Source organism: Staurois parvus, unplaced genomic scaffold, assembly GCF_062004578.1.
Source record: "Staurois parvus isolate SC_StPar_1 unplaced genomic scaffold, SC_StPar_1.0 ptg000057l, whole genome shotgun sequence".
NCBI classification, from domain to species: domain Eukaryota; kingdom Metazoa; phylum Chordata; class Amphibia; order Anura; family Ranidae; genus Staurois; species Staurois parvus.
In genome coordinates, this window is record NW_028317853.1 from 1,402,137 (window position 1) to 1,426,424 (window position 24,288).

Genomic DNA, 24,288 nt, shown 5'->3' on the forward strand with positions numbered 1-24,288 from the left:
TCTTTTCCCCACCAACGCTCTTATAAATGGGACAGTGGCTGGTTGAAAGATTTCTAATATAACTTTAATATCTATTATAATGAAGGAAGATAAGTGTGCTCTTTTTGCTACCTGTGTTATTTGTGACTGCAGCTCCTTTAAACCTGACTGGCTAGACAGGGATCTATTTCTACATTTTTTTTTATGTAAAATTTTCATATCTTACCTAAGAGCACACATTTTTTAATTGAATTTAACTGGAGAAATGTGTGAATCCTAAGTTAAAGCTGTGTGAATCTTTAAAATATTTATAAATAGACCCCTTAGTGTTTGTTGCAGCAATGGAGATAGAATGGTCCATTGGAATGCCCTGGAATCCGCAGCAGGCAAGCTTCAGCACGCCTATGTTAGCTTTCCCGCCCGCTCACCATTCTACAGATGCCTTGCTCTATTCTTATCCCAGGGGGCACTGAAGGGCACAACGGAATGATGGATAATCCCACGCAGATGCGAACTTCTCTTGATGGTAAAGCATCCTTGCCCATGCCAACACTAATTACAAAACTGTAACGGGAGTTCACCAGAAAACAAATTTATGCCATCTTTAGGCTTTCAAACATGGAATATTCCTCTTATTGCTGTATTTAGTAAATACCCACAGGTATTTACACAGGCAAACATTTTAAAAGTTCGGCAGCTATGTTCCTGGGATAAGTCCTTGGTTATTGAAAGTGGATATACAGTTGTGGCCAAAATTATTCAACCCCCACTGAAATTGAGTGTTTTGGCCAGTTTGACATTGCTTTTGATCATTCAGTCATCTTGCTTACATTTACATTAAAGAGGCACTTGTAGGTCAGACAAATATAACATAACAGTTATAATGAAATAACCACAAATGTCTTTTCTGTGCTCACAGCATTATCAGTTTTATTCAACCCCCAAGTGACATTCAATCTTAGTACTTAGTACAGCATCCTTTTACAGTTATAACAGCTTTTAAACGTGAAGCATAGCTTGACACAAGTGTCTTGCAGCGATCTACGGGTATCTTCGCCCATTCTTCATGGGCAAAGGCCTCCAGTTCAGTCACATTCTTAGGCTTGCGCACTGCAACTGCTTTCTTTAAGTCCCACCAGAGGTTCTCAATCGGATTTAAGTCTGGTGACTGCGATGGCCACTCCAAAATGTTCCAGCCTTTCCTCTGCAACCATGCTCTAGTGGACTTGGAGGTATGCTTGGGATCATTGTCCTGTTGAAAGGTCCAACGTCTCCCAAGCCTCAGGTGTGTGACGGACTGCATCACGTTTCCATCCAATATCTCCTGGTACTGAAGAGAATTCATGGTACCTTGCACACGCTGAAGCTTCCCTGTACCTGCAGAAGCAAAACAGCCCCAAAGCATGATTGACCCTCCACCATGCTTCACAGTAGGCAAGGTGTTCTTTTCATCATAGGCCTTGTTCTTCCTCCTCCAAACATAGCGTTGATCCATGGGCCCAAACAGTTCTAATTTTGTTTCATCAGTCCACAGAACACTATCCCACAACTTTTGTGGTTTGTCCACATGGCTTTTGGCATACTGCAGTCGACTCTTCTTATTCTTTGGAGACAGCAAGGGGGTACGCCTGGGAGTTCTGGCACGGAGGCCTTCATTACGCAGTGTGCGTCTTATTGTCTGGGCTGAAACTTCTGTACCCACATCTGACAAATCTTTTCTCAGTTCCTCAGCAGTCACACGGGGACTTCTCTCCACTCTACGCTTCAGGTAGCGCACAGCAGTCGAAGTCAGCATCTTCTTTCTGCCACGACCAGGTAGCGTTTCAACAGTGCCCTTTGCCTTGAATTTGCGAATGATGCTTCCTAAGGTGTCTCTTGGTATGTTTAACATCTTTGCAATCTTCTTATAGCCATTGCCCTTCCTGTGAAGAGAAATCACCTCTTCTCTTGTCTTCCTGGACCATTCTCTTGCCTTCACCATGTTTGTAACCACACCAGTAAATGTCTAGAAGGAGCTGAGTATCACAGTCATTTTAAAGCTGCCTAATTGGTGCTTATTATGCTTGATTGCTGCTCGGTGACATCCACAGGTGTTTTCAATACCTGATGGAAAGCACCTGTATGAACCTCTGTTCTTCAGAGTGGTAGTCTTTAAGGGGTTGAATAATTGTGGCAATGAAGAAACCACATAAGAACCATTTACTACTGTATTACATAAACAATTGATGTCATTTTAGTTGCATTTGGGTAGTTACAACGTCCTTGTAGGATTTGATTCTGAATACAATTCCAAATGTACACTATAGTCCCTAAACCCCTTTACAGCATTGGGGGTTGAATAATTTTGGCCACAACTGTAATTAGCAATAATATTGCCCACTGTTGCCCTTGGATTTTTACCTGTCCTAGACAAATAATAGCTCGAAACATTTAATTTACCAAAACTAAATTGTGTTACAAAACTACCTAACTTCTAATTTTGGGGAACACTAGGTTGTAAAAAAAAAGGGTATTTTGGTCAGCTGATCTCAAGCCCCACCACTTATACCATTCACCTCTGCCCAAAGCGGTTATGGAAACTCTAAGAAAGATAATTTGTGAAAGAGAATGTTCATATTCCTACTGGCACAGGTAGGAGTGGGGATCCAGGTATAAAAACCCACCAACACCCCACCTCAGAGAGGGAAAAAGATAAGAGATCGCACAGTTATACAGTTAGGTCCATATATATTTGGACACAGTTTTAGATTTTATTTTCAGGTATTTACCAAAACATTTTCAAGCTATAGTTATATAATGGATATGGGCTGAAAGTGCACACTCTGTGGTTTAGCTTGAGGGTGTATACATCCAAATTGGAGGAAGGGTTTATGAATTACAGCTCTTAAAAGTAGCCACCCCCCTCCTTTTTCAAGGGACCAAAAGTGATTGGACAAGTGAATATGATCATAAATAAAATTGTGCTTGTGTCCAAATATATATGGACCTAACTGTATATGTATTAGACACTGTGATTTAGAATACTGTAAAAAGCACTAATTGGTTGCTGTGGAACTTCAACTTTTCTTTCCAGCACCTTTTTTTTATGAGCCCCAATCAGATGTCACTAATTCTGCAAGTTAGCCAATGAGGGCTAACAACAGCTTCTAATCTGGTATATGAAAAACAGCAACATTTATAGTTTAATTTCTGTAGTCACAAAAATCTGTTTGCCAGGCTGCAGTCGTGATCAACTCTGTTACATTTAAATGATTATTGGTTGTACCAGCCATCAGTGTCTCATATCTATGAACATCTTCTGTAAATTATGAGCTCTCGCTCTTTCAGCTCAGCCCCAGCTATTCTCCTGAGGTTCTCCACTGTCTATCAAAAATCCTCAGGTATACCCCTCAGGAAATAGCTCAGTTATTCTGCCCAACCTACATGTCTCTGAGCTATAGCTTTCCTGGTGACAGAGGTTGTTAGGAATGTGTAAGTTGGCATATGATGATAATGCTATGGCTAAACAAAATATCACAAACAGTCCCAATTTTAATCCCTCGTTAATTTGTAAGTTTTTGATCTTAATTGTTAATTATAAACTATTCCCTAAACATCAGAGATCTTGCTCCTAGAAATCAACTGACATAACATTTACCTTAGAGCTTTGATACGAATCCACTGGTTGGTGTTAACTGGTACTGTAGACCAGAGGACAACTGGCTTAGATCCAAGGTCGTACATCATTTGAACATAGCCTCCTACCACAGCAAGGGCAATGTAATCAGAACGTTCTGTGCCTTTTCCGCTCCAGAGGATCAGACCCTGGGTGGCTTCAGTCTTGATGCTCAGCTCAAATTCATTGGTCAGCAGTGCCTTCTCACTGTAGAGTGTAAACCACAATGGTTAAAATTCATACAACATACACCAGGTATTTATATTAGGTGTCCTATACTAACAGAACCGTGTAATAGCTGATTCACAGTGGCAGTGCCGCTGGATAGGGCAAACATGGAAATCCCCATTACATCATCATGGACTTCACCATACCACTTTTTTTATTATACAAATGTGAAGCCTCTCTTAGGCCATGTTCCCCTAATAAAGGTTACACAACCCTTATATAATATTTTCACCAAGGCCTCCTTTGTATGTCACAGATCACAAATAGACCCCCCCCCCTATTTTATGCATCAAGAGCCAATACTATAACAAAACAATATCTTTAGTTGATTTGTCTAAGGTGATGGCCAGAATAAATCACTAAATAGGTTGAAGCCCGTCATTCCAACTGTAGAGGTCAGGGCAAACCTTTGTTTTTCTATACTTTCTAGTATTATGCAGCCCCTTCTGGTTTAAACTAATTATACCACTCTGTGAAATGGTGGGTTAGGAGTAATAACTCAGGGCTTGAATTTTTGTACATAAACTTGTGACAATTGTTATGGTACTTGATGAAAGGCTCTGTACTAAATCATTTAACATTTTTAAAACACATATACAAGTTTTGAGCTACAGAGTTCTTCTTTCACCATTTCAGCTGATCTAATCACTAGTTATATGAACTAAGTTGTACTTCGCTATATTTACAGCATCTATTACTCAGAGGTTTTATTTTTATGGTGACTAAATATTTATGGTTAAACCGCTGATCCCAGTTTCCTCATTTAAGATTTGAAGATATTCTTTTCTTGCAAGAGAGTTTCAGTACACAGCTAAGCTTTGCAACATGTAAAAATTACGCATACAGCAAAAGGACGGTGCACACTAACAACACAGCAACACAACATCACAAACAGCTTGCAAGTTCCACATTTAGTTGATATGGGGTGTGAAGTGATATATAAAAGGAACTGGCAGATTTCAGATATGACCAACAACACAACAACAGCTGACAGGGAAGTTCCATACCAGCACATGGCTGTCTTGGGTATTAGTGGTGGGATTTCTTTAGTTAAGTGATTGGCTAATTAACTTTCTCACCTGCAATTCTACCAAATGCAATCAACCAGATTTTGTAGTATCTTATTGTGTGTCATGCGGTTTTGTGTACCATTATATCTTACATTCCATGTTTTCCTTAAATCTAATCTTGTGTAGACCCTGGTAGCTTAATTGCTGACTTGCTATATGTCTTTTGGAATTGAGGTTTACCATTTGATAATTAATATTTACCCATGCAGCTCTGCTAATAACAGTTTTTAGTCTAAAAGCCAAAACTTTGCTGTTTATCTTTCTTTAGTCCAATTGAGTAATTCACATTTGATTACTAAGCTGGACAATATTCTCATTAGGAAGCAATGTGTGTTAGATAAAGTCTGCTCTAATATTAAAGTAGGACAACCCTCTCTTGTAGCTTGATATTAAACTCCAACACACTCATGGCTTGAAAATCTTGTGTGGAAGAGCCAAGCTGTAAAGAGATTGGAGTGGGTGTGATGGTTTCTGTTAATACAGAAGGACATCTGTGTGAGCACAGAAATAGTGGGCAGAGCGTAGAATATCTTTACTAGAACGGAGTTCCCCTTTCATAAGCTTTTATGCCCAGTTGGCATTAGGGGGTTTCCAGCTTGGTCAAACAAGAAGAGTGGCTGGTATGCTGAGATGTCTACATGTGTTCTATGGAATTCACCACTTGTAGCATGTTAGCGGAATGACCTTATGTCATATGATTATCATGTGATTGCAGTTACTTTTTATTGCTTGCAACAGAACAATTTTTTGGTTGTGCACTAAGAAAATGACCTGTAGGAATTGTGTATTCAATGTCCACTTCCAATCCTGCACATTTTCCATGTACAATTTGCCTTATTTAACCTATCATAAGTGATCCATGAGGGGCCATAGATCAGCAGATCTCCCACCACATATGGATAATATAGTAAGAGAGCTGCTGCCTTTCATTGTTAAATCACAGAATGCAAACAGCGTGCCCTGATGTTCCTTTTAAAAGAACAAATACACTTATGTCTGGCCACCTTTTAGTATTTTACATGTCAAATCACTAAAAAAAAAATGTAAATACCGCCCCCTTCCCCCCGGCTGCATAGGAGGCACCATCCAGTACCTTATTTTACCATTGCATGTTGCATTTCTTCTCCCCTGTATATTCCCCAGCAGCCATTCATGAAATGAAATGCTTTTCTAAAAGGGTTTTCCATATGACAATATAATGTGATCACCAGAGAGTGCAGGTGGTTTCCATTTATAGTAATATATATATATTATTAATTTATTAATTACATATAATTAAATGTGACTGAATACTTATGACTCCATGTAAACTAGCATTTTTAAGTTCCTAGAAGCTAAATAGTGTTATCCAATGTGTCCATGCACATTACTTTAGGCTAATAGCATTTTTTGAGCTTCAGCATCTAGGAGCAGAAAATAAATTGTTTTTGTAGAGTCTTCGGAGTGTTTTTCCAGTAGAAAAAAAGCTAAATGCTACTAAAACGCTAACAGATTTTTTTCTAGCTTTTTTTCTTCCTCTACATGTACTGTAAAAACGCTAATAATCGCTATCGCTCCTAAACACTTCTAAACGCTATTAGCAGCATTTTTTGATTCAGCTAGTGTGCATGGAGCCTTAAGTAGTATTAGGCATTTTATTTTACTGTCCTGTTACAGTGTAATATTGGGGAAATAATAGATATTTTGTGTGAAAAGATCAGGTAGGTTCACACACAACAGGTTCTCTGGTACAATGTGCCACTATAAGAAACGACTTGAGGCATCTTTTCACAAGGTGCAAACATTGCTCCCATAAGTGTGCCTTACAGTAACTGTACAACAATAATATAGTATGTACTTGTCTTGTAGTTCTTCTGCATGTACGTAAATTGCTGTCCTATGAATACTTTTTTTTAACTTTTAGAATTACATATCCAAATAATTTACATGTAAATTAATCCAAATGTTAGTTTTTTTCATAACTCTGATGTGTCTGATTGCAATATTAGGTGAGCACAACTAACCGATTTAGTTTTACCATTTTTGTACAGTGCACAACCAATAAAAATACAGGGAATTCTAGTGTGCTTTCAAAACACTAAAATGAATCACATATGGAAAAGCAACATAGCAAGCAGTGAGAACTCACCTGGGGTCATCTGGATTGTCCACTGGGGCATGACTTAAGAGGCAGAAAAAAAGGGGGAGGCATGCAGTAAGCAGCAGCAGAGATAAAGAGCAAATAAAGACTCCTCACCCACCACCCCACACCCACAATTCCCAACCTACCTTCAATAAATCAGATTTCCTGGTAAAAATTAGTAACAATGACAAAGCTACTGTAACATAGGCTGCATAAGGCCTGAGGACAAGAGGCTCCTTGAAACATAAAGCTGAATTACAGCCTTAACTTCAGTCTTGCAAAGTTGTACAGGTTCCTCTCTTGTACTAAAAATGCTTAGTCTACTTTTACTGCACAATGTAAGCTTCTCACAGTGTGCATTAGAAGCTACAGCACCTCACTTCCTGCACTGAGGCCTAGTCCTTTCCCTGCCCTGCCCCTTTCCTGCATTGGATTTTATTTATTTCAATAGTAAACGCCCAGCATTACATTAAGGCGTTACCTCGGACAGTCTGCTTGCAATGCCTACTCATTCAGACTGCCATACACCCATCAAGGCATTCTGATATTTCCATACCTCTTCCCAAGAGCCAGCCTACTGCTTGCATTGGTTGAGGGTTCTTGAGAGGAGTACTAACGCAGGGTGCATTTTTGGCTATGTTAAATCAAGTAATATTTATTAAATTTTAAATGTTTAGTCATACAAGAAAAATAATGTAGTAAATAACAATCAGTTCCTTGTATAAGACAGAAATGCCGATAGAAAAAGGACATTACAGTCCGAGTTAGAATACATATTATACAACTTGGGACACACCAGAAGAAACAGTATCAATATGGCAAAAAATACAACAGAAACTTTTACCACAAAACAGTAATAAAGCATGACTACTTCAAAAGGCCAATGGGACAGACTAGTAAGAAAAGAACAATAGAAGAAGGTCAGGAGGACCAGTCAGGGGCACCATATTTTTTTTTTATTTCTTCATGCAGCCTCTATACTGATGAGCTCATTTTTCTCTATCTAAAATGACGTTAATAGCATATCTCCATTGTAAAATAAGTTGCAGGGCTAGGGGATAAGACGCTATATGCATAACACTGCTAACCGCACATATTTGCTTGAGTTGCATAGAGAAGCGCATGGATCCGGTGATGAAATCATTGGGTCTAAATTAGTATATGTAATGGAAACATTTTAACAATTTTCTTATAGCATGTTGATGAAGAGGGAAAGGGAAGGACCAGGGAAAGCAAAATATAAGCAGATTAAACTTCAGCCTTAACCATCTTTGCCCAAATTTTGCTCTGTAGAAACCCATTCAGGAATCCCTTATGGTAGCTGGTGTTCTGATGGCACTATATGCTGTTGATGTTCAATTCTTTTATCTAGATTCAGCAACAAAAATGAGAGAGTTTTCTGCCTGACCATGATCACCCCAAGTTACTTGAGCCAATTCTATCTATAAATATTTGGCTTTTTCAACAAATTACATGTGCAACATGTTAATAAAGCATATTCACCGTGTCAAATAACAATGTGATGGTTCACCAGCATCTATTTGTAAATTGAAATAGTCATGTATATAACATATGCCTTATTTTTTAAAAAGAGGTCAGATTTGCTGGATTTGCTGATTTCCGCACCTTTGCCAAAAACATATTAAAAGGTTTAGTATTTTTTGTCTTCATCTGTCCTGGCTGGGAACTCTACAGTGAGTATTATATCATGCATAAAATTTGGTAAAATGCCAAAACAGTGTTAGTGCCAGTGATGTCACAGGGAACCCTTACAGAGTACCCTGTGCACTAAAAAGCTATCTAGCTAGCTATCAAGTAATAAAATTACTCCTTCCCCCCCCCAAAGCAGTATACTGTGTTCGGGCCCATAGGATAGATGACCTCTTAGTAGGAATGAATGGGATTTTTTCACATGTCCAGATTAAGTGGGGAGCCAGCAGGGAGAGCAGCTGTACATCTCCCATTGGCTGCACAGTTTAGATCTTGCAGGACTGTAGATGGATACGTAATAAGCTGGTCACACACTGTTCACTTTTTTTGTTCAGCCCACTGGTGGGTGCAAAAGTGATTGCAGTCACTTTTGCAGCAGTTGTTTTCTTATTCCGTCACAATCTTGTGCAATGTCCTTTTGTCTCTTTCAGGCAACCTTGCTTATGCATATCAGACGACATTTTCCCAGAAACTGTATATGCCATCATAACCTCTGTGACTGAAGTTGCCAATTAGCCATGTCGCAAGGTACAGGATCAGAGGCACCAGCTAAGCGACACCAACAATTTTCCCTCTTTGAAGCTCAGTAAGCTCTGACATAACTCCATATTACTAGCAGTGCACGCAGTGAATGACGAAAGTGAGGCTTCCCACCTGTTAGCTAGGTGTCTCATCATATAGCGGAAACAAAAGAACGTTACATCATTTCCGGTTTGAACGTGAAACATGTTACTTTTACACATGCAAATTGTGTAATGTTTCCATTTTTTGTCTAACCCGCATGTGCGTATGTACACTATATTGAGTGTGTGTATGTACACTATATTGAGTGTGTGTATGTACACTATATTGCCAAAAGTATTGGGACGCCTGCCTTTACACGCACATGAACTTTAATGGCATTCCAGTTTTAGTCCGTAAGGTTCAATATTGAGTTAGCCCACCCTTTGCACCTATAACAGCTTCAACTTTTCTGGGAAGGCTGTCCACAAGGTTTAGGAGTGTGTCTATGGGAAGGTTTGACCATTCTTCCAGAAGCCCATTTGTGAGGTCAGGCACTGATGTTGGACGAGAAGGCCTGGCTCGCAGTCTCCGCTTTAATTCATCCCAAAGGTGTTCTATTGGGTTGAGGTCAGGACTCTGTGCAAGCCAGTCAAGTTCCTCCACCCAAAACTCGCTCATCCATGTCTTTATGGATCTTGCTTTGTGCACTGGCGTGCAGTCATGTTGGAACAGGAAGGGGCCATTCCCAAACTGGGAGCATGAAATTGTCCAAAATGTCTTGGTATGCTGATGCCTTAAGGGTTCCCTTCACTGGAACTAAGGGGTCAAGCCCAACCCCTGAAAAACAACTCCACACCATAATCCCCCCTCCAGCAAACTTTACTTGCCTGACTGCATTGTGCCAAGCGTACTGTTCTCCTGGCAACCGCCAAACCCAGACATGTCCATCGGATTGCCAGACAGAGAAACGTGATTCGTCACTCCAGAGAACACGTCTCCACTCCTGTAGAGTCCAGTGGTGGCATGCTTTACACCACTGCATCCAACGTTTTGCATTGTACATGGCGATGTAAAGCTTGGATGCAGCTCCTCGGCCATGGAAACCCATTCCATGAAGCTCTCTATGCACTGTGCTAATGAAGTTTGGAGGTCTTTAACTATTGACTATGCAGACAGTTGGCGACTTCTGCGCACTGTGCGCTTCAGCACGCGCTGAACCCAATCTGTCATTTTACATGGCCTACCACTTCGTGGCTGAGTTGCTGTTGTTCCCACTTGGTATAATACCACTAACAGTTGACTATGGAATATTTAGTAGCAAGAAAATTTCACAGATGGACTTATTGCGCAGGTGGCAGCCTATCACAGCACCACTGAGTTCCTGAGAGCGAACTGTTCTTTTACAAATGTTTGTAGAAGCAGTCTGCATGTCTAGGTGCTTGATTTTATATACCTGTGGCCATGGAGGTGATTGGAACACCTGAATCCAATGATTTGGAGGGGTGTCCCAATACTTTTGGCAATATGTGTGTGTATATACTGAATATAATTTATATGTAGCAGTAAGCTCAGAATACAGAACTTTTCGAGAGAGTGGCCTTATAAGGACACACATTAGCAACCTGGATCAGGCCAACCAAAATTCAAGCAAAATTATCTCAGCATATATACATGAAAGACCATATCTTTACTTGTCTTTAATCAGCAGGCAGCACCATCAGTACATGGTGAACCCATGGTGTTCTATTTACACCCATGCTCAGCAGTATTCATCATTAGAATCTAAAGTAAGAACTGTTACTTTTATTTCACAAGGACAGACACATTTAGCTTTAGGAAAGCTGCTACCAGGTGATTAATCATTTTTCATAATGAAAGTCGACTTTGCACTAAATGAAGGTCTAATTTTCCCTTTCTTGGATAATCCAGACAACGTTCTGCCCTAGTTTCTTAGGGAGACGTTGATTCATCACCCAGCAATCTCCCTATCTGCTGGTTGAGACACTACACTTAGGATTATTAGGGTCATTTTTAAAGACATCATTTTATTACTTTGCAGGCTGAATAGTACTATAGAGGATATGTGTCAAAAAGACTCAATCCAGCAGGAGAAAAATGGATCCTGCCTGGGTTCTGTGCCGGAGGCTGTATGAGACTCGCTAATCTTGTTTGTTACATTTGACTTGGATCTCTGAGGAATAGAGGTTAATGGTATGGATACATCAGCTAACCATTTCTTGCATGACGTGATTGCTGCAGTTGACAAATCTCAGTAAAAAAATCAGTTTTTCTGATTACAAAAGAAAGTAGTGCTGAGAATTGTATGCAGAATAATATTCGTATTCCTCTTTCTTATCCAAAGAAAGAGTTAGAGAAAACAACACAATACTGACACAACATAATAATGGTATTATTCAAGCGGATCATATATTCGGATAATGTTTCAGGAGCGCTGTATGACTATTAAATGTTCTCTAAATTCATCAGTGAGTACGTAATTAGCTTGTCCTCTAATGTCAAACTAAAACACAAAAGACAGCAATAGGATTTATTTTTGAAAACCGATGAAAGGAAAGTGGAGCTGTTGCCCTCAAAAAAAAAGGGGGATTATTCAGATAGAATAATCAGGGCAGTGCTAAATACATATAAAAATACTTTATTTTAAGTCTGAATATGTCTGTTGTGAGATATGGGTCTCACTAATAAAGAAAACAGGAAATCCTAGAAACAGGATTTATCTTTAATTTTTCTGATAGCCGTAGACTGGTGAAGGTAAAATCTGACGGTTTACTGCATACTTTTGTTATTATTAATACTATTTGTACTGCCTTATTATACAAGCCTGTGAACGGCATAGTAGATATGATGAGTTTTATCACTCATTACTGGGAAGTTTGATTTCTTCCTCTCATTAATAGGATATGATTAGTGTACTGATTGAAGCACAGCTCATTCAGCAGATTAGAGCATGGATAATTGTCCTATCAATAGGTTGTCATAAAGGTAATATTCTCCTTGCAAAGTAATAGGAGCACTTCAAATTTAAAGGTAATTTTAAGTGATACCACTCTCGGACAGACAAGGACACACAGTGAAGATGCACAATTCCCTAGAATGGTCTGCCCATTATTTATAATAGGCTATGAAACCTTTGTTTTGCCTTCATGAACTATAGTTAATGTCTGATAAAACCCATGGTTTAAAGGATCTAAGGAAACAAAGGTTTCACTAAATGAAGGCACAGGATGGCTGGCACTGTAAAAATGTACCACGCTGAGGGTAATATCTTGCTTTATTAGCAAGGTATAACGGCAGAGGTGATCATGTCTGTAAAGCAGGTGTTGTGAGAATATGTTGATGTAATGGGTAAAATGAATGAGAACAACTGATGAGATCAATGCGTGCTGACTGTGATGTATGACAGGAGAAGACACTTTACTTACTCAGGTATCTCATTAGTCAGTTGGCTTGAAAACAAGGAAACAACATGGACACACAATAAGACAGCAGACAGACATATCTGACAAACACTGACAATTGTTCGAACATTAAAGGGAATCGTCAAACAGTCTGGTTGGAGATAGTTCCATGAAGCTACTTTACATTAGATAGAACATTTTTTGCCTAAAGGTGCCTATAGGTAGCTTAAATTTAGCATATTTGTTTTACATACACACTTGATTATCAGCTCATTAGGTTACAGAAGCCTAGCAGATACCAGGACAATGGATTCAGTCATTTAATGACTGCATGAGTATGGGGTGCTCCCTGATTTTGAGCTTGCAGGTACTGAGCTGATTTTGACAACCTCAGCAGTGCTAACAAGTATATCTGACTGCTGTATCCACCACATGGGGAGATTTAATAACCTGCTAGAGAACCGTCCTACAAGCTGGCCTGATCCTTTCACCTGCTATGGAGCTGATGGAAGGATTCAAGTGCTGTGTGTACTGCTGTCACCATCGGCTGAGTATAAAGACAGGTCTCGGAGCTCAGGGAGATATGGCCACCTTAGACGTTTCTGTCTTGCAAAACAATACTTTTGCAGGGCTAGATAAATCTCAGCAACTGTGTTGTAATGTCAGAATTCTGGATTGTCTTCTTCTCTTACATTTGCTACATTTTATGTTTTTTAAGCAGTTAATGTTGGTATAAAACTGTAGCTTTATGGCAAGTCTGCTCCTAATAATCATACCAATTTCTAGAAAATCCCATGATTACTTTGCCTTGTATTGACATAATAAGGGCACTATTATAATGAACAATAACATGCTACTCCTTATACCATAATGATTTAATTCCAGCATCCCCAAAATGATTATTTTTCTACGGCATGTGTCTTAATAAAGTGTCTGGAAGTATGCCAAAAAATAAATGTGGGGGGAGGATTAAATACAAAAAGAAGGCATCCCTTGAATCTTCTAATATGCTCCTTGCTCATCCCTTCTGAGCAATCCTTAATAAGCCTAAGGAGAACACACATGTATAGGAATGTCAGTGATTCTTTCCATCTGAAGAAAATGATATCAGAATGCAGAAGTCAACCTGGACTGGCAGGGACCTTACAGCGATTCTAAAGGTTTATTTATTTTTTTAAAATAAAAACATGTCTATACTTGCCTACTGTGTGCAGTGGTTTTGCACAGAGCAGCCCGATCCTCCTCTTCCTGGGTCCCCCGCAGGCTCTGCTGGCTCCTCCTGTCTGTCAGCTGCCCCCACATCAAGCAGCTTGCTATGGGGGCACCCGCAGCTCTGTGTGTCCATAAACACACGGAAGAAGAGAAATATCACCAGCACACTAGGTTTCTCCAATATGGGTCCAAAGCTTTTAATGTGTAATTACATAGTTACAAGGAAAGCAACAAGAAGTGAAGTTTTGGAGTCTCGTGGGACCCCTTCATCAGGCATATGACGATGTGATGGTCAAATGCCTGATGAAGGGGTCTTTTGAGACTCCGAAATATCGCTTTCCTTGTAACTATGTGATTACACATTAAAAGCTTTGGACCCATATTGGAGAAACCTGGTGTGCTGGCGATATTTCTCTTCTATGACTTATGTCGGTGTCAGCCAACCATACAAGCATCTTCTGATGCAGGAACGTGTGCGTTGGGATTTTGCAATTACATTCACACATGGAGCTGCGGCTTGGCCTCGCCTCCTATCTCTCCTCATTGGCTGACTGGCTGTGATTGACAGCAGCGGGAGCCAGCCAAGGCTGTCATTCACATCGCTGGATTGCGATGAGGCTCAGGTAAGTATTGAGGGGGGTTATTTTGGTCCTGACGAAGCTGAGTGAGATACGCCCATCGGCGAAAAGCGTTGACGTCATACGTCAGATACGTCACTTCCGGTCATGCGCACTAGGTGGAACGCACGCCGACCTACAAGGAGGTAGCCATTTTCACATGCCATGAGTCATGCTAAGGCAGTACAGGCGCCATGGAGAGGTCGGAACCCGCGATATGTCGGCTGATGTAAGCGGTGGTTCCCTGGTTCCACACGGCAGCACTTATGAAGGACTTCTTTTCCTTTCCTATTACCCATTGCACAGGTGGTGAGTGGACTGTTACAGGACATTAGATAAAAGGTCCCATGCGATTTATATGACAATAACGTCTACCATAGAGTGAAAGCTCTTACAGTGACTATTCTCATATTGCTTGTCTTACTACAGGATGGGGACATTATGGTGCTTCACATAGAAACAAGGCATACCACGTATATTTCAACAGGCGGAAGATCCATTGGGCCTTATCTTGTTTCCAACAAAAAGTGGTTTGCAGTCCACATGTTGTGGTGAAGAAACCAGTTAAAGCAGTGTTCTGCTACTTGCATCTATTTCTCCATCACGGCAACAATCGGGGCTCTTTTAATTTTAAGAGTCCTAATAACCAGTCACTTTTATTATAGATGAATGGGCCCCAACCACATGTGCCGGCATAGGATTGTACTGCATTATTTATGTGATATCCATCTATTGCCTAATATAGGCTTATGGTTATGCCTCTCTTTTGACGATTACTGTGCTCACTGTACTGCATGCATGTGATATGATATACCCTTGGTATAATTTTTGGAAATCCCCCCATATGGGGTATAACCTATATGGTTATGACATATGTCTATATATATAGCATGCGACACTGTATACCTATGGTATAATTTTTGCATACACCTCCTTTAGAAAGTGTCAACCTATGTGCCAGTGCTGCAAGGACTATAGCGGTCATTGTCCTTGTTGCACATCTATCCAGACCGGTCTTGGTGTCATTTTATATGGTTTTAGGTCTGTGTGTATTGTCTCCTACTGAGGTGATGGTAAACCAGGGCGATTGCCCATATGTCAAATATTTATGTGTAATAAAGCATAATTTTTGGAAATTTTTCTGAGTATCACATTCTGTTCATGATGTAGCCGCTTTTCTGTGAATTCCTTTTCACAAATTCCTTTTTTCTGCAAGTATTGAGGGGGCACTGCTGCACACAGGTTTTTTACCTTCATGCATAGGTAAAACACCTTCAGCCCTTACAACCACTTTAATAGTCCCAGCAGGAGAAAGAAATAATCTGGACGTTTCATATATAAACTCACTTAATTTGCTTGGCTATTTTTAAGTGCACTTATTCTTTGAAAGTAAACATTCTGTCAGTGGTAAGCTATCACTTTCACTAACTTAATAAAATGTTCAGTGTTCATATTAATCAGCAGCTCCAGAAGTTCAAGAACAGAAACAAATTAGTCGAAGAATGAATAACTTTGGTGGCATTTTAGTTTAAAGCTGCACATGATTTTAAAAAGGTATTTCTTCTATTTTCAACTGCAGGTAAAATACAGACATTGGCCAGGATGGCTTATATTTTTTTAACAACATATATTCCCTTTAATGGTCCACTTTAATTGCCACACACCGACAGGCACTACAAAGCAAAAGCAATGATCAGTCACTGAAGAACAGGATAACGGGTATCCTGAATTAATGATTTCCTGGAGAGATAAAACAAGACGGATTTAATTTATGACTCACAGGAGCTCCTTCTACACAGAGAAGTAGATTTATGAAACCTGCAGGGCTGTCATAATGTCGCTGTCTTTCTCAGCACATCTGGAATATTAGACGACATTTCACTATATCACTGTGAAGCCCTGCCTTTTATCTCGCGACAGGAGCATGGCACGCCTTCCCTATTTGGTTTGAGCACCAGTCCATAGGTTTGCCTGTTGGTGTGATGCCCGCTGAATAACTGCCAGAGTAGGGGTCTGCGGCAGAGAAAGCTAATTTCCAGGGACACGTCACCATGATGGAGCTGAAAATTGATCTTTTTATTCTCAACAGTAATGAAATGTCTTTCTGTGTAAATGTGGTAAGTTTTTCCCTGAAAGTTATCATATTCTTGTTTGTGCCCTTAAAGACACGTTATCATTTTGTAAGGGGGAGGGGGTGCTTTAAAACTGCTGTAAAAGGCACCGACTTACTTTTTGGTCACTTTGTGGTACTCCAGGTAAGTCTTCCCATCAAATGACACTGCCTCTGAGCTTCCAGCTGATTTTTCAATGGTAGCTGGGGATAAAAACAAACATTACCATATATCAGTCACCCATAGAACAGTTTTTAGAATACTGTATTTATTTTGATTCCCATTTGTTTCCCTTGTTATTCCCTTGTGTTATAACATTTAAAGTATAACTTCATTTTAGTTCTGCATAGAGTATGGAATGGTTAAAAGCGCTTCTAGTTTTTACTTTGGTGTGTATCCTATTGTGGAGACACAAAATGAAGTGAAAATAAAATCTCTCCAAAGTGAGATGCAATTGCCCCTTAGACAACTACCACCAGAACAGGCGTGTTTGAAAGATTGTTCTCTATTCTTGTTCCGGGTTTCCCCTTGCTTTCTGTATTTGTGGGAAAAAAAGCATTCATTCTCCCCAGTGGAGACACAAACAGCAATAAAAATGTGATAGTTTTACTTCCCGATCTTTCCAAAATTTTTACCTTTCAATATGGTTTAAGGTAAGAAATCAAAATAATAAGTGTTCATTAAAAAGAGATCTCCCTCCTTCACCAATATCCTCCAGAAAACTTTCTATTTACCTCTACTCATGGCTTATTGGCCTTGTGTGTGCTGGTCCAGGTATGGAAACCCACTGTCTGCCTAGAGTCTGTATACCCATCTAATTGGGTTGTTTCCCTTCAGGGTAGTCTGGTGATGGTTTAATAAGCTTCCTCCAAAAACTGACCTTACTGTATGTGACTGTTAGAGCCATTAGAATGAAGGCACTTTGGGGTACTGGCATTCACAGCTCCATGTAACTCACTGCAGAATTTATCAATGCTATAAAAATGAAAGAGGTGAAAGAGAATCTTTAGCTATAGATTTGTCTGACTCCGGTGTTATGTCTGCAAGGCTATATAATATTAAAAAATGTTCACTACTTTCCTTCTGTGGTTTCTGTAAGCTACAATGAAGAGCAGTGGCAGTTAGTTTAGCGAGGTTCTAGTCTAATTCCTAGGCAATTATGTTCTGTACACAGAGCTTTCTGTAAAGATCAACCATGATCAGTTAAAATGAACCAGATGTACACAGCAAGGTAATAAATGGAATAAAAAAAAACATAACTATGAAAGTAAACAAAACACAGAAATTATGTCAAATAAAAAAATATAGAGTCACTTGGCTTACAAGATTTGTACTATATTCTAAAAGATTTATAATATACCCAGGGGTGTATTTACCACAAGGCATTTGCCTAGGGCAGCATTTTTCAGGGGGGCAGCACCGCCCTCCTGGAAGAAGGGACACATGCGGCTTGGTGACCAGAGATTTGAAGTTCCGGTTGATGTCCAGAGATGTGAAGGTGAGTGTCTCTTTATTTCTCTCGTTGAGAGGAGAGTGGCCAGTGTATGGGGACAATGGTAGTGGAAGACTCTCTTGGGTGGGGGGGGATAAGGGGTGTTGTTGGTCAATGTCAGGCTGTCTCCAGGGGGGCACATTTTGTGTTGCCTAGGGCAGCACAAAACCTAAATACACCACTGAATATACCCCCTTGTCTTACTCATCAAAATCTACTTACAGACCCCAGCTAGAGAGCTGCACAATGTTTCCATCTGACATCACTGCTTCTTCCTTTGATGTCCTATGCATGTGTCATGGCCTGCCATAGAGTAGAATGTCAGGCACCAAAACATTTACAGGAGTTCAGAGAAGACAAGCTGCCCTGCGGGATCTGGGTACTGCCCAGGCTTGGGATGGCTACGGCAGAAAAAACGCTGTTCATCTACATCTGGGCTCTGTCAGTAAATGTAGATTTTTAATGAGAGTGGGTGAGGGGTGTTTATTGAAAAGTATGCCCAGACTTTAAGTCGACATAAATGTTAGGAATATAGTACATGGGGGTCTGAAAAGGTTGTGAGAAAACAAAGGAGGAATATAGTACATGGGTCTGAAAAGGTTGTGAGAAAACAAAGGAGCCATTCCTCACAGTCTCCTGCAAGACATATTTTATTTAAAAAGGAGAGGTCAGTGCAGACAGAGAAGAATGGAGTCATGGTGTCACAGACTGATATTTAAAGTTCTTCTTCAGGTTAATATACTAGATGTTTGGGAAAGATGAACAGGCAAAGTAGAAAGTGGAGATATAAATAAATAATATTGCTGTCAGATTAAACAGAAAATCTAAGAAGCGGTATTGAGTAAAACTAATAACTCCCAGCCATAGTCATTCTTTTATCTTCTCTATTACTTATTGCAGGATCTAAGATGTGTATATTACTGGAGAGATCAAAGTGCAGTAAACTGAAATCTGATTGGCTTCTCTGGATTACTGCACACTAAATACAACCATACTGAATAACAAACAGTATATATGTACCACCAGCGTATTTTTAAAGCTTAGCTTTAAAGCCATGTTGTAGTCTGAGAAAAGTGAGCAAGATCTACAGTACAAGGGTGCAGGAAAACGCAGGTTTCAGAAGTCCTATGTTAACCATTTGCCCTCCAGAGGATTTACCCCCCTTCCTGACCAGGCCATTGTTTGTAATACGGCTCTGTGTCAATTTAACTGACAATTGTGCGGTCGTGCAACGCTGCACCCAAATAAAATTTATATCCTTTTTTCTCCATAAATAGAGCTGTCTTTCGGTGGTATTTGATTACCTGTGAGGTTTTTATTTTTTGCACTATAAACAAAAAAAGACCAACAATTTTTTGGGGAAAAAAAAAACAATATTTTTGACTTTTTGCTATTAAACATATCCAGTAAAAAAAATTAAAAACATGCTACATGTCTTTGCTAAAATAAATCCCAATATGTGTAAATTAGTTGGTTTACATGACTGTTATAGCATCTACAAATGGCGGTATAGATACTGTAATTTCACTAGTAATGGCGAAGATCAGAGACTTATAGCGGGACTGTGGCAGGCATTCTGACACTGGGGGAACCGACTTGGCGTCACTGACAACTGACACTGTACTAATGGCACTGGGCAGGAAGGGGCTAACATGTGGGGCAATCAAAGGGTTAACTGTGTGCAGTTTCACTGTGTGCGTGCTTTACACTGTAAGCACACTGCTTTGTATGGCTCTGCATAGCAGAGCCATACAAAGCAGTGTGCAAAAGCTGACAGGAGAGAGAACTGTGTTGTTTATACACAGGTCTCTCCCCTCATCGGAGATACTCGGTGATCACCGTGTACCGATGAGGAATCACTGACTGTGACCTAGTGATGATTGACAGCCTGAGGCCGCAAATTGCGGTGGGGTAGGGCGTACGTGTGCCCCCTACCCAAAACTGCATATTCACGTGTATATACATTTGATTTTGCACACCCGTGCTGCCCTGTAGCTGTAATTTGGTATATACAGTATTAACTGCGGGAGTGGTTAATAATTCATTGTTCTCAGCCGACTTCTCTGCACACTCCCTCAAGGTCAACATTGTAAGGATTTTACTGGTGCCATGCAGGGCTCCTGCAGACTGTCAGTGTAATCTGTCTGCCCATACATTGTACTCCGTACAGGTAGGCAGTTTCACACTGACAGGAAGAATCAATGAAATATCAGAGAGCTCAACAACGCTGTCATAGTTCATTGAGAACAACACGCTGACAGCAAAGGATCTTGGTGCTTGTAGTTTTCACATTCACAGAACTCTGTAAATGAATGACGCATCGTGTGAGCGGAGCCCCGCATGGCTATATTCTTTTCAAAAAGTGACAGCTGGTATGGGGAATTTCTCCCCGTACTGTTGTCCCAGGGAGGGAGGGGATCAGCTAAAAATGGGTGGAACATGTAACATGTTCCCGAAGGTGAATTTATCCTTTAACACAGTATTGTTGCCATACATGAAAGGGAAAGATCGTTTTGGGGCAGTTATAGAATAGCTTGCCACACATTGAAATGGAAGAGGAATTCCTAAAATCAATAACTTTGATCAAATACATATATAATGTCTATTTTTATTTCTGAATGTGGAGTTTCCTTTTACTGTAGTTTATAGATCTGCAGTAACATGAGGTGCTGCCCTACTCACCATTTACCACTGAATAAATAAAACCGGAGACACTTTTCTAAATGTAAATTCCACACCTGTGACGTTCTTCAATTATTCAAAATAAAGGCTATATTTATTTTGCAATTTAAATGCTAATATCAATCTATTATGCGCAAGAAAAGAAACACCAAAACATGAGCACAATGTAAAGAAACACATCGTCCTCCGCTATTCAAGCGCTCCAAACAGAACAATAAAAACGTCATCTGCGCTGCCCAGAACTCGGCGAGCCATTCACATCCTGATATCAGCGCTAAACATGCACTTTATTAACAATACACAGGCTGTCAACATTCTACCGTTATTTCCTCAATATCAGAAAAGCAAACTCGTTTTCTCTCATACAATTACATGGGGGACATGCATTCTAAACTGCATATACAATCATATGGTTGTGTTTGAGAAAGGCCTTGGCAACTAGGCCAGAATTCAGTCATATCCCTAGCTAAACCTCCTTTCTGATCTACCGGTCAGGCCTACACACAGCTGCTGTCTAATGTACAGCTGGGGACGATATTATTATTATCAGCATATATTTATTTATAAATTGGGGAGTGCTGAGGTACTAAAAGGGTCAGCTGCACAGCTGGTGAGTAAATGGGCAGAGGAAACGCTTCAAGATATTGGATATGCCAGCCAAATGGCTGGTTGTCATGGATCAGAGTAGATGTACAGTGAGGGTCAGTTCCACAGACGACAAACTCACAAAAATCAAATAAAACAAGGATAACCAGACTGCCCAGCTACACAGCTGCCTCCTGTGGGAACATAAGAGGTGAAAGTATTGCGCGGAGGATAGCTCAGATTTGATCTGCCTGACAGTCCATTTTATTTATCGATTTCCCTCCATCTTCTGCTCAGGCAGCCGTGAAGTGTGTGAATCCAAGAGAGGAATCTTTGAGATCATCACGTACAAATATGAAATGGTACCTGGAAAAATGTAATTTGATGGCAGAAAGGAGCTAACTGGCCCATCATATTCCCACTGTTCCATCAATTCTCCATGCTTGTTAGGGAAAATAAAAATATCTTTTGGTCTGTTATTCTCCATCACATAGTTTGACATCATTTCTCTGCCACCGTGACTATTATTATGTATTTTTTACTATTCATATTATATAGTGCTGACATATTTCTCAGCTCTTTACACTGAACTTTTGCTGCTCCATGTTACTGCAGTCAGAGAGATGCATGCACGGAGCAAGTTTTAGCCAATTAACCTTTCCATCTGTATTTGGATTGTAGGAGAATTACGTACAAAAAAACTCCGCAGACCAAACTGATTCAGCTCCAAAGTCTAATTCCGCTGACAAATGGGTACTTGTCAGAACTTGAATACTTTGTTGTCATAAGGAACATGCAGCCACACAGCAGATATACAGCACTGTCCAAACCATCTGGAAGTATCACATTTTTGGAAGTCTCCTCCAGGAGTCTTCCACTGATGCATTTCGCCCAACAAATGTGCTTAATCCTAGAGACACGGGGGGGTTTATTTACTAAAGCTGGAGAGTCCAAAATCAGACTCCCTTCTGCATAGAAACCAATCAGCTTCTAACCTCAGCTTGTTCAATGAAGCTTTGGCAATGAAACCTGGAAGCTGATTGGTTTCTATGCAGAAGGGAGTCTGATTTTGGACTCTCCAGCTTTAGTAAATAAACCCTGGTGTGTGGCTGCACATTCTTGTGAGATTAAAGCAGAAAATTCCTGTGCTTGGACTTCCCTGGTATCTTTTGCTGGAGGAATATCATATTCAGGGGCGGACTGACCATTTGGGAACTCAGGCACTGCCCGAGGGCTCTGGGTCAGTAGGGGGCCCCATGAGATGCCCCTGGTACCTTTTTATAGGCTTTTTTGAGGTTGGGCAAGGACACAGGGGCCCCATGATCCCCTATTGCCCAGGGGCCCCATGAGTTGTCAGTCCACCCCTGATCATATTTTTGGCATATGGAATCCTAGTGTGGAAGAACTGAGTATGCAAGAAAGCAGGTAAAGTTTGGAGCATTAAGGGAGAGGCTAAAGTGATTTTAAAGCATTGTTTTTTTTTAATTAAATAACAAACATGTCATACTTGTGTAATGGTTTTGCACAGAGCAGCCCCATCCTCTTCTTCTTGGGTCCCCTGCTGAAGCTCCTGACCTCTCCCCCTTAACCAGTGTCCCCTATAGCAAGCCACTTGCTATGGGGGCGCTGGTGCATGCTCGCTCCTGAGCCCTGCTCTATGTATCCATAAGACACATAAAGCTGCAGTTTGGCCCCACCTCCCACTCTCCTCACTGGCTGTGATTGACAGCAATGGGAGCCCATGGCTTCCACTGCTGTGTCTCAACTAAAGTAGAGAACGAGACCCTGAACAGCCAAGGCTCCTGTGTACATCACTGGATTGAGAAGGGGCTCAGGTGAGTATTTGGGGGGCTGTGGAGGGAGCAGCACACAGAAAGTTTTTTTTTTGTGCATAAAACGCATTAAGGTAAAAAACCTTCAGCCTTTACAACAACTTTAGGAAAAAGCATCATCCCCTGCGCCACAAACGAACAGTGCCCATCAAGTGGTGCCAAAAGCAAATATCGACCCAGGACCCCATAGGCTAAATAATTAGCTGCCATACTATAGATTTTTTTTTTCTTCCTCCTATTTTTTCCCAATCACATTCTTGCCATAAATGGTCCTTGTACTCTACTGTATGTAAATGTGTACACTTTGAAGGACTATACATAAGAACGTTGACTATCACCAGGACAGATACAGTTTTATTATACAATTTACATAGTACAGTGGTGCTCATGCTCAATATATTCTAAAAATCCTCTACAATGTGGATGTTACTATAATGAATGAATACACAATGTGACAGTAGGATTTTTAGTGAAAAAAAAAAAATATTTTTTTATAATTAATATTTCAAAATGGGGGAGTTATGTTTACCATAATTAATTCTTTCTGTACTTTTCTGGCAGATTTCATTATTATTATTATTATTAAGCTAGATGTGCAGGACTGTCTGTCCTAACAAAGGTTTAAAGATCTGGGGTTTTGTATATTAAGCACTTAAGAAAAATGTCCGAGTTTGTCCCTTATCCCCACACTGCCATCTATCCAAAGCAACAGAAGCTGTTTATAATGTTCTATATATACCTGCTACAATACTACCCAAAACTAATAATACCAACCAATCCGTACTCTCCACTCCTCACAAGACCTCCTGCTCTCTAGCTCCCTTGTCTCCTCCTCCCATGCTCGTCTCCAGGATTTCTCAAGGGCTTCACCCATCCTCTGGAACTTCCTACCCCAGGCTATCGCCTACTCTGCTCACTTTTAGGCACACTCTGAAAACCCATCTTTTCAGGGAAGCCTACCCCGACCCCAGCTAATATTGGAATCCTCTACTCTTCCTACAACTCCATCCCCCACAGCCAAATACCTCTTGTAACATTATCCCCTCCCTCCTAGATTGTAAGCTCCAAGG

General features: G+C 40.4%; 1 protein-coding gene across 10 annotated transcripts in view; it reads right to left on the minus strand.

The window, feature by feature from the left end:
• AGRN (agrin) overlaps window positions 1-24,288 on the minus strand; it is a 653,845-nt gene that overhangs the window by 13,215 nt on the left and 616,342 nt on the right. For 5 of the 10 annotated variants that reach the window (XM_089668391.1, XM_089668394.1, XM_089668392.1 and 2 more), the window contains 4 exons: window positions 16,746-16,830; window positions 12,712-12,735; window positions 7,061-7,093; window positions 3,617-3,841 (listed from right to left, as the gene is read on the minus strand). In XM_089668391.1, the coding sequence (XP_089524517.1) occupies window positions 3,617-3,841; window positions 7,061-7,093; window positions 12,712-12,735; window positions 16,746-16,830 (367 nt within the window). The remainder of the gene's footprint in view (window positions 1-3,616; window positions 3,842-7,060; window positions 7,094-12,711; window positions 12,736-16,745; window positions 16,831-24,288) is intronic. The other 5 variants (XM_089668399.1, XM_089668397.1, XM_089668400.1 and 2 more) reach the window with 3 other exon arrangements.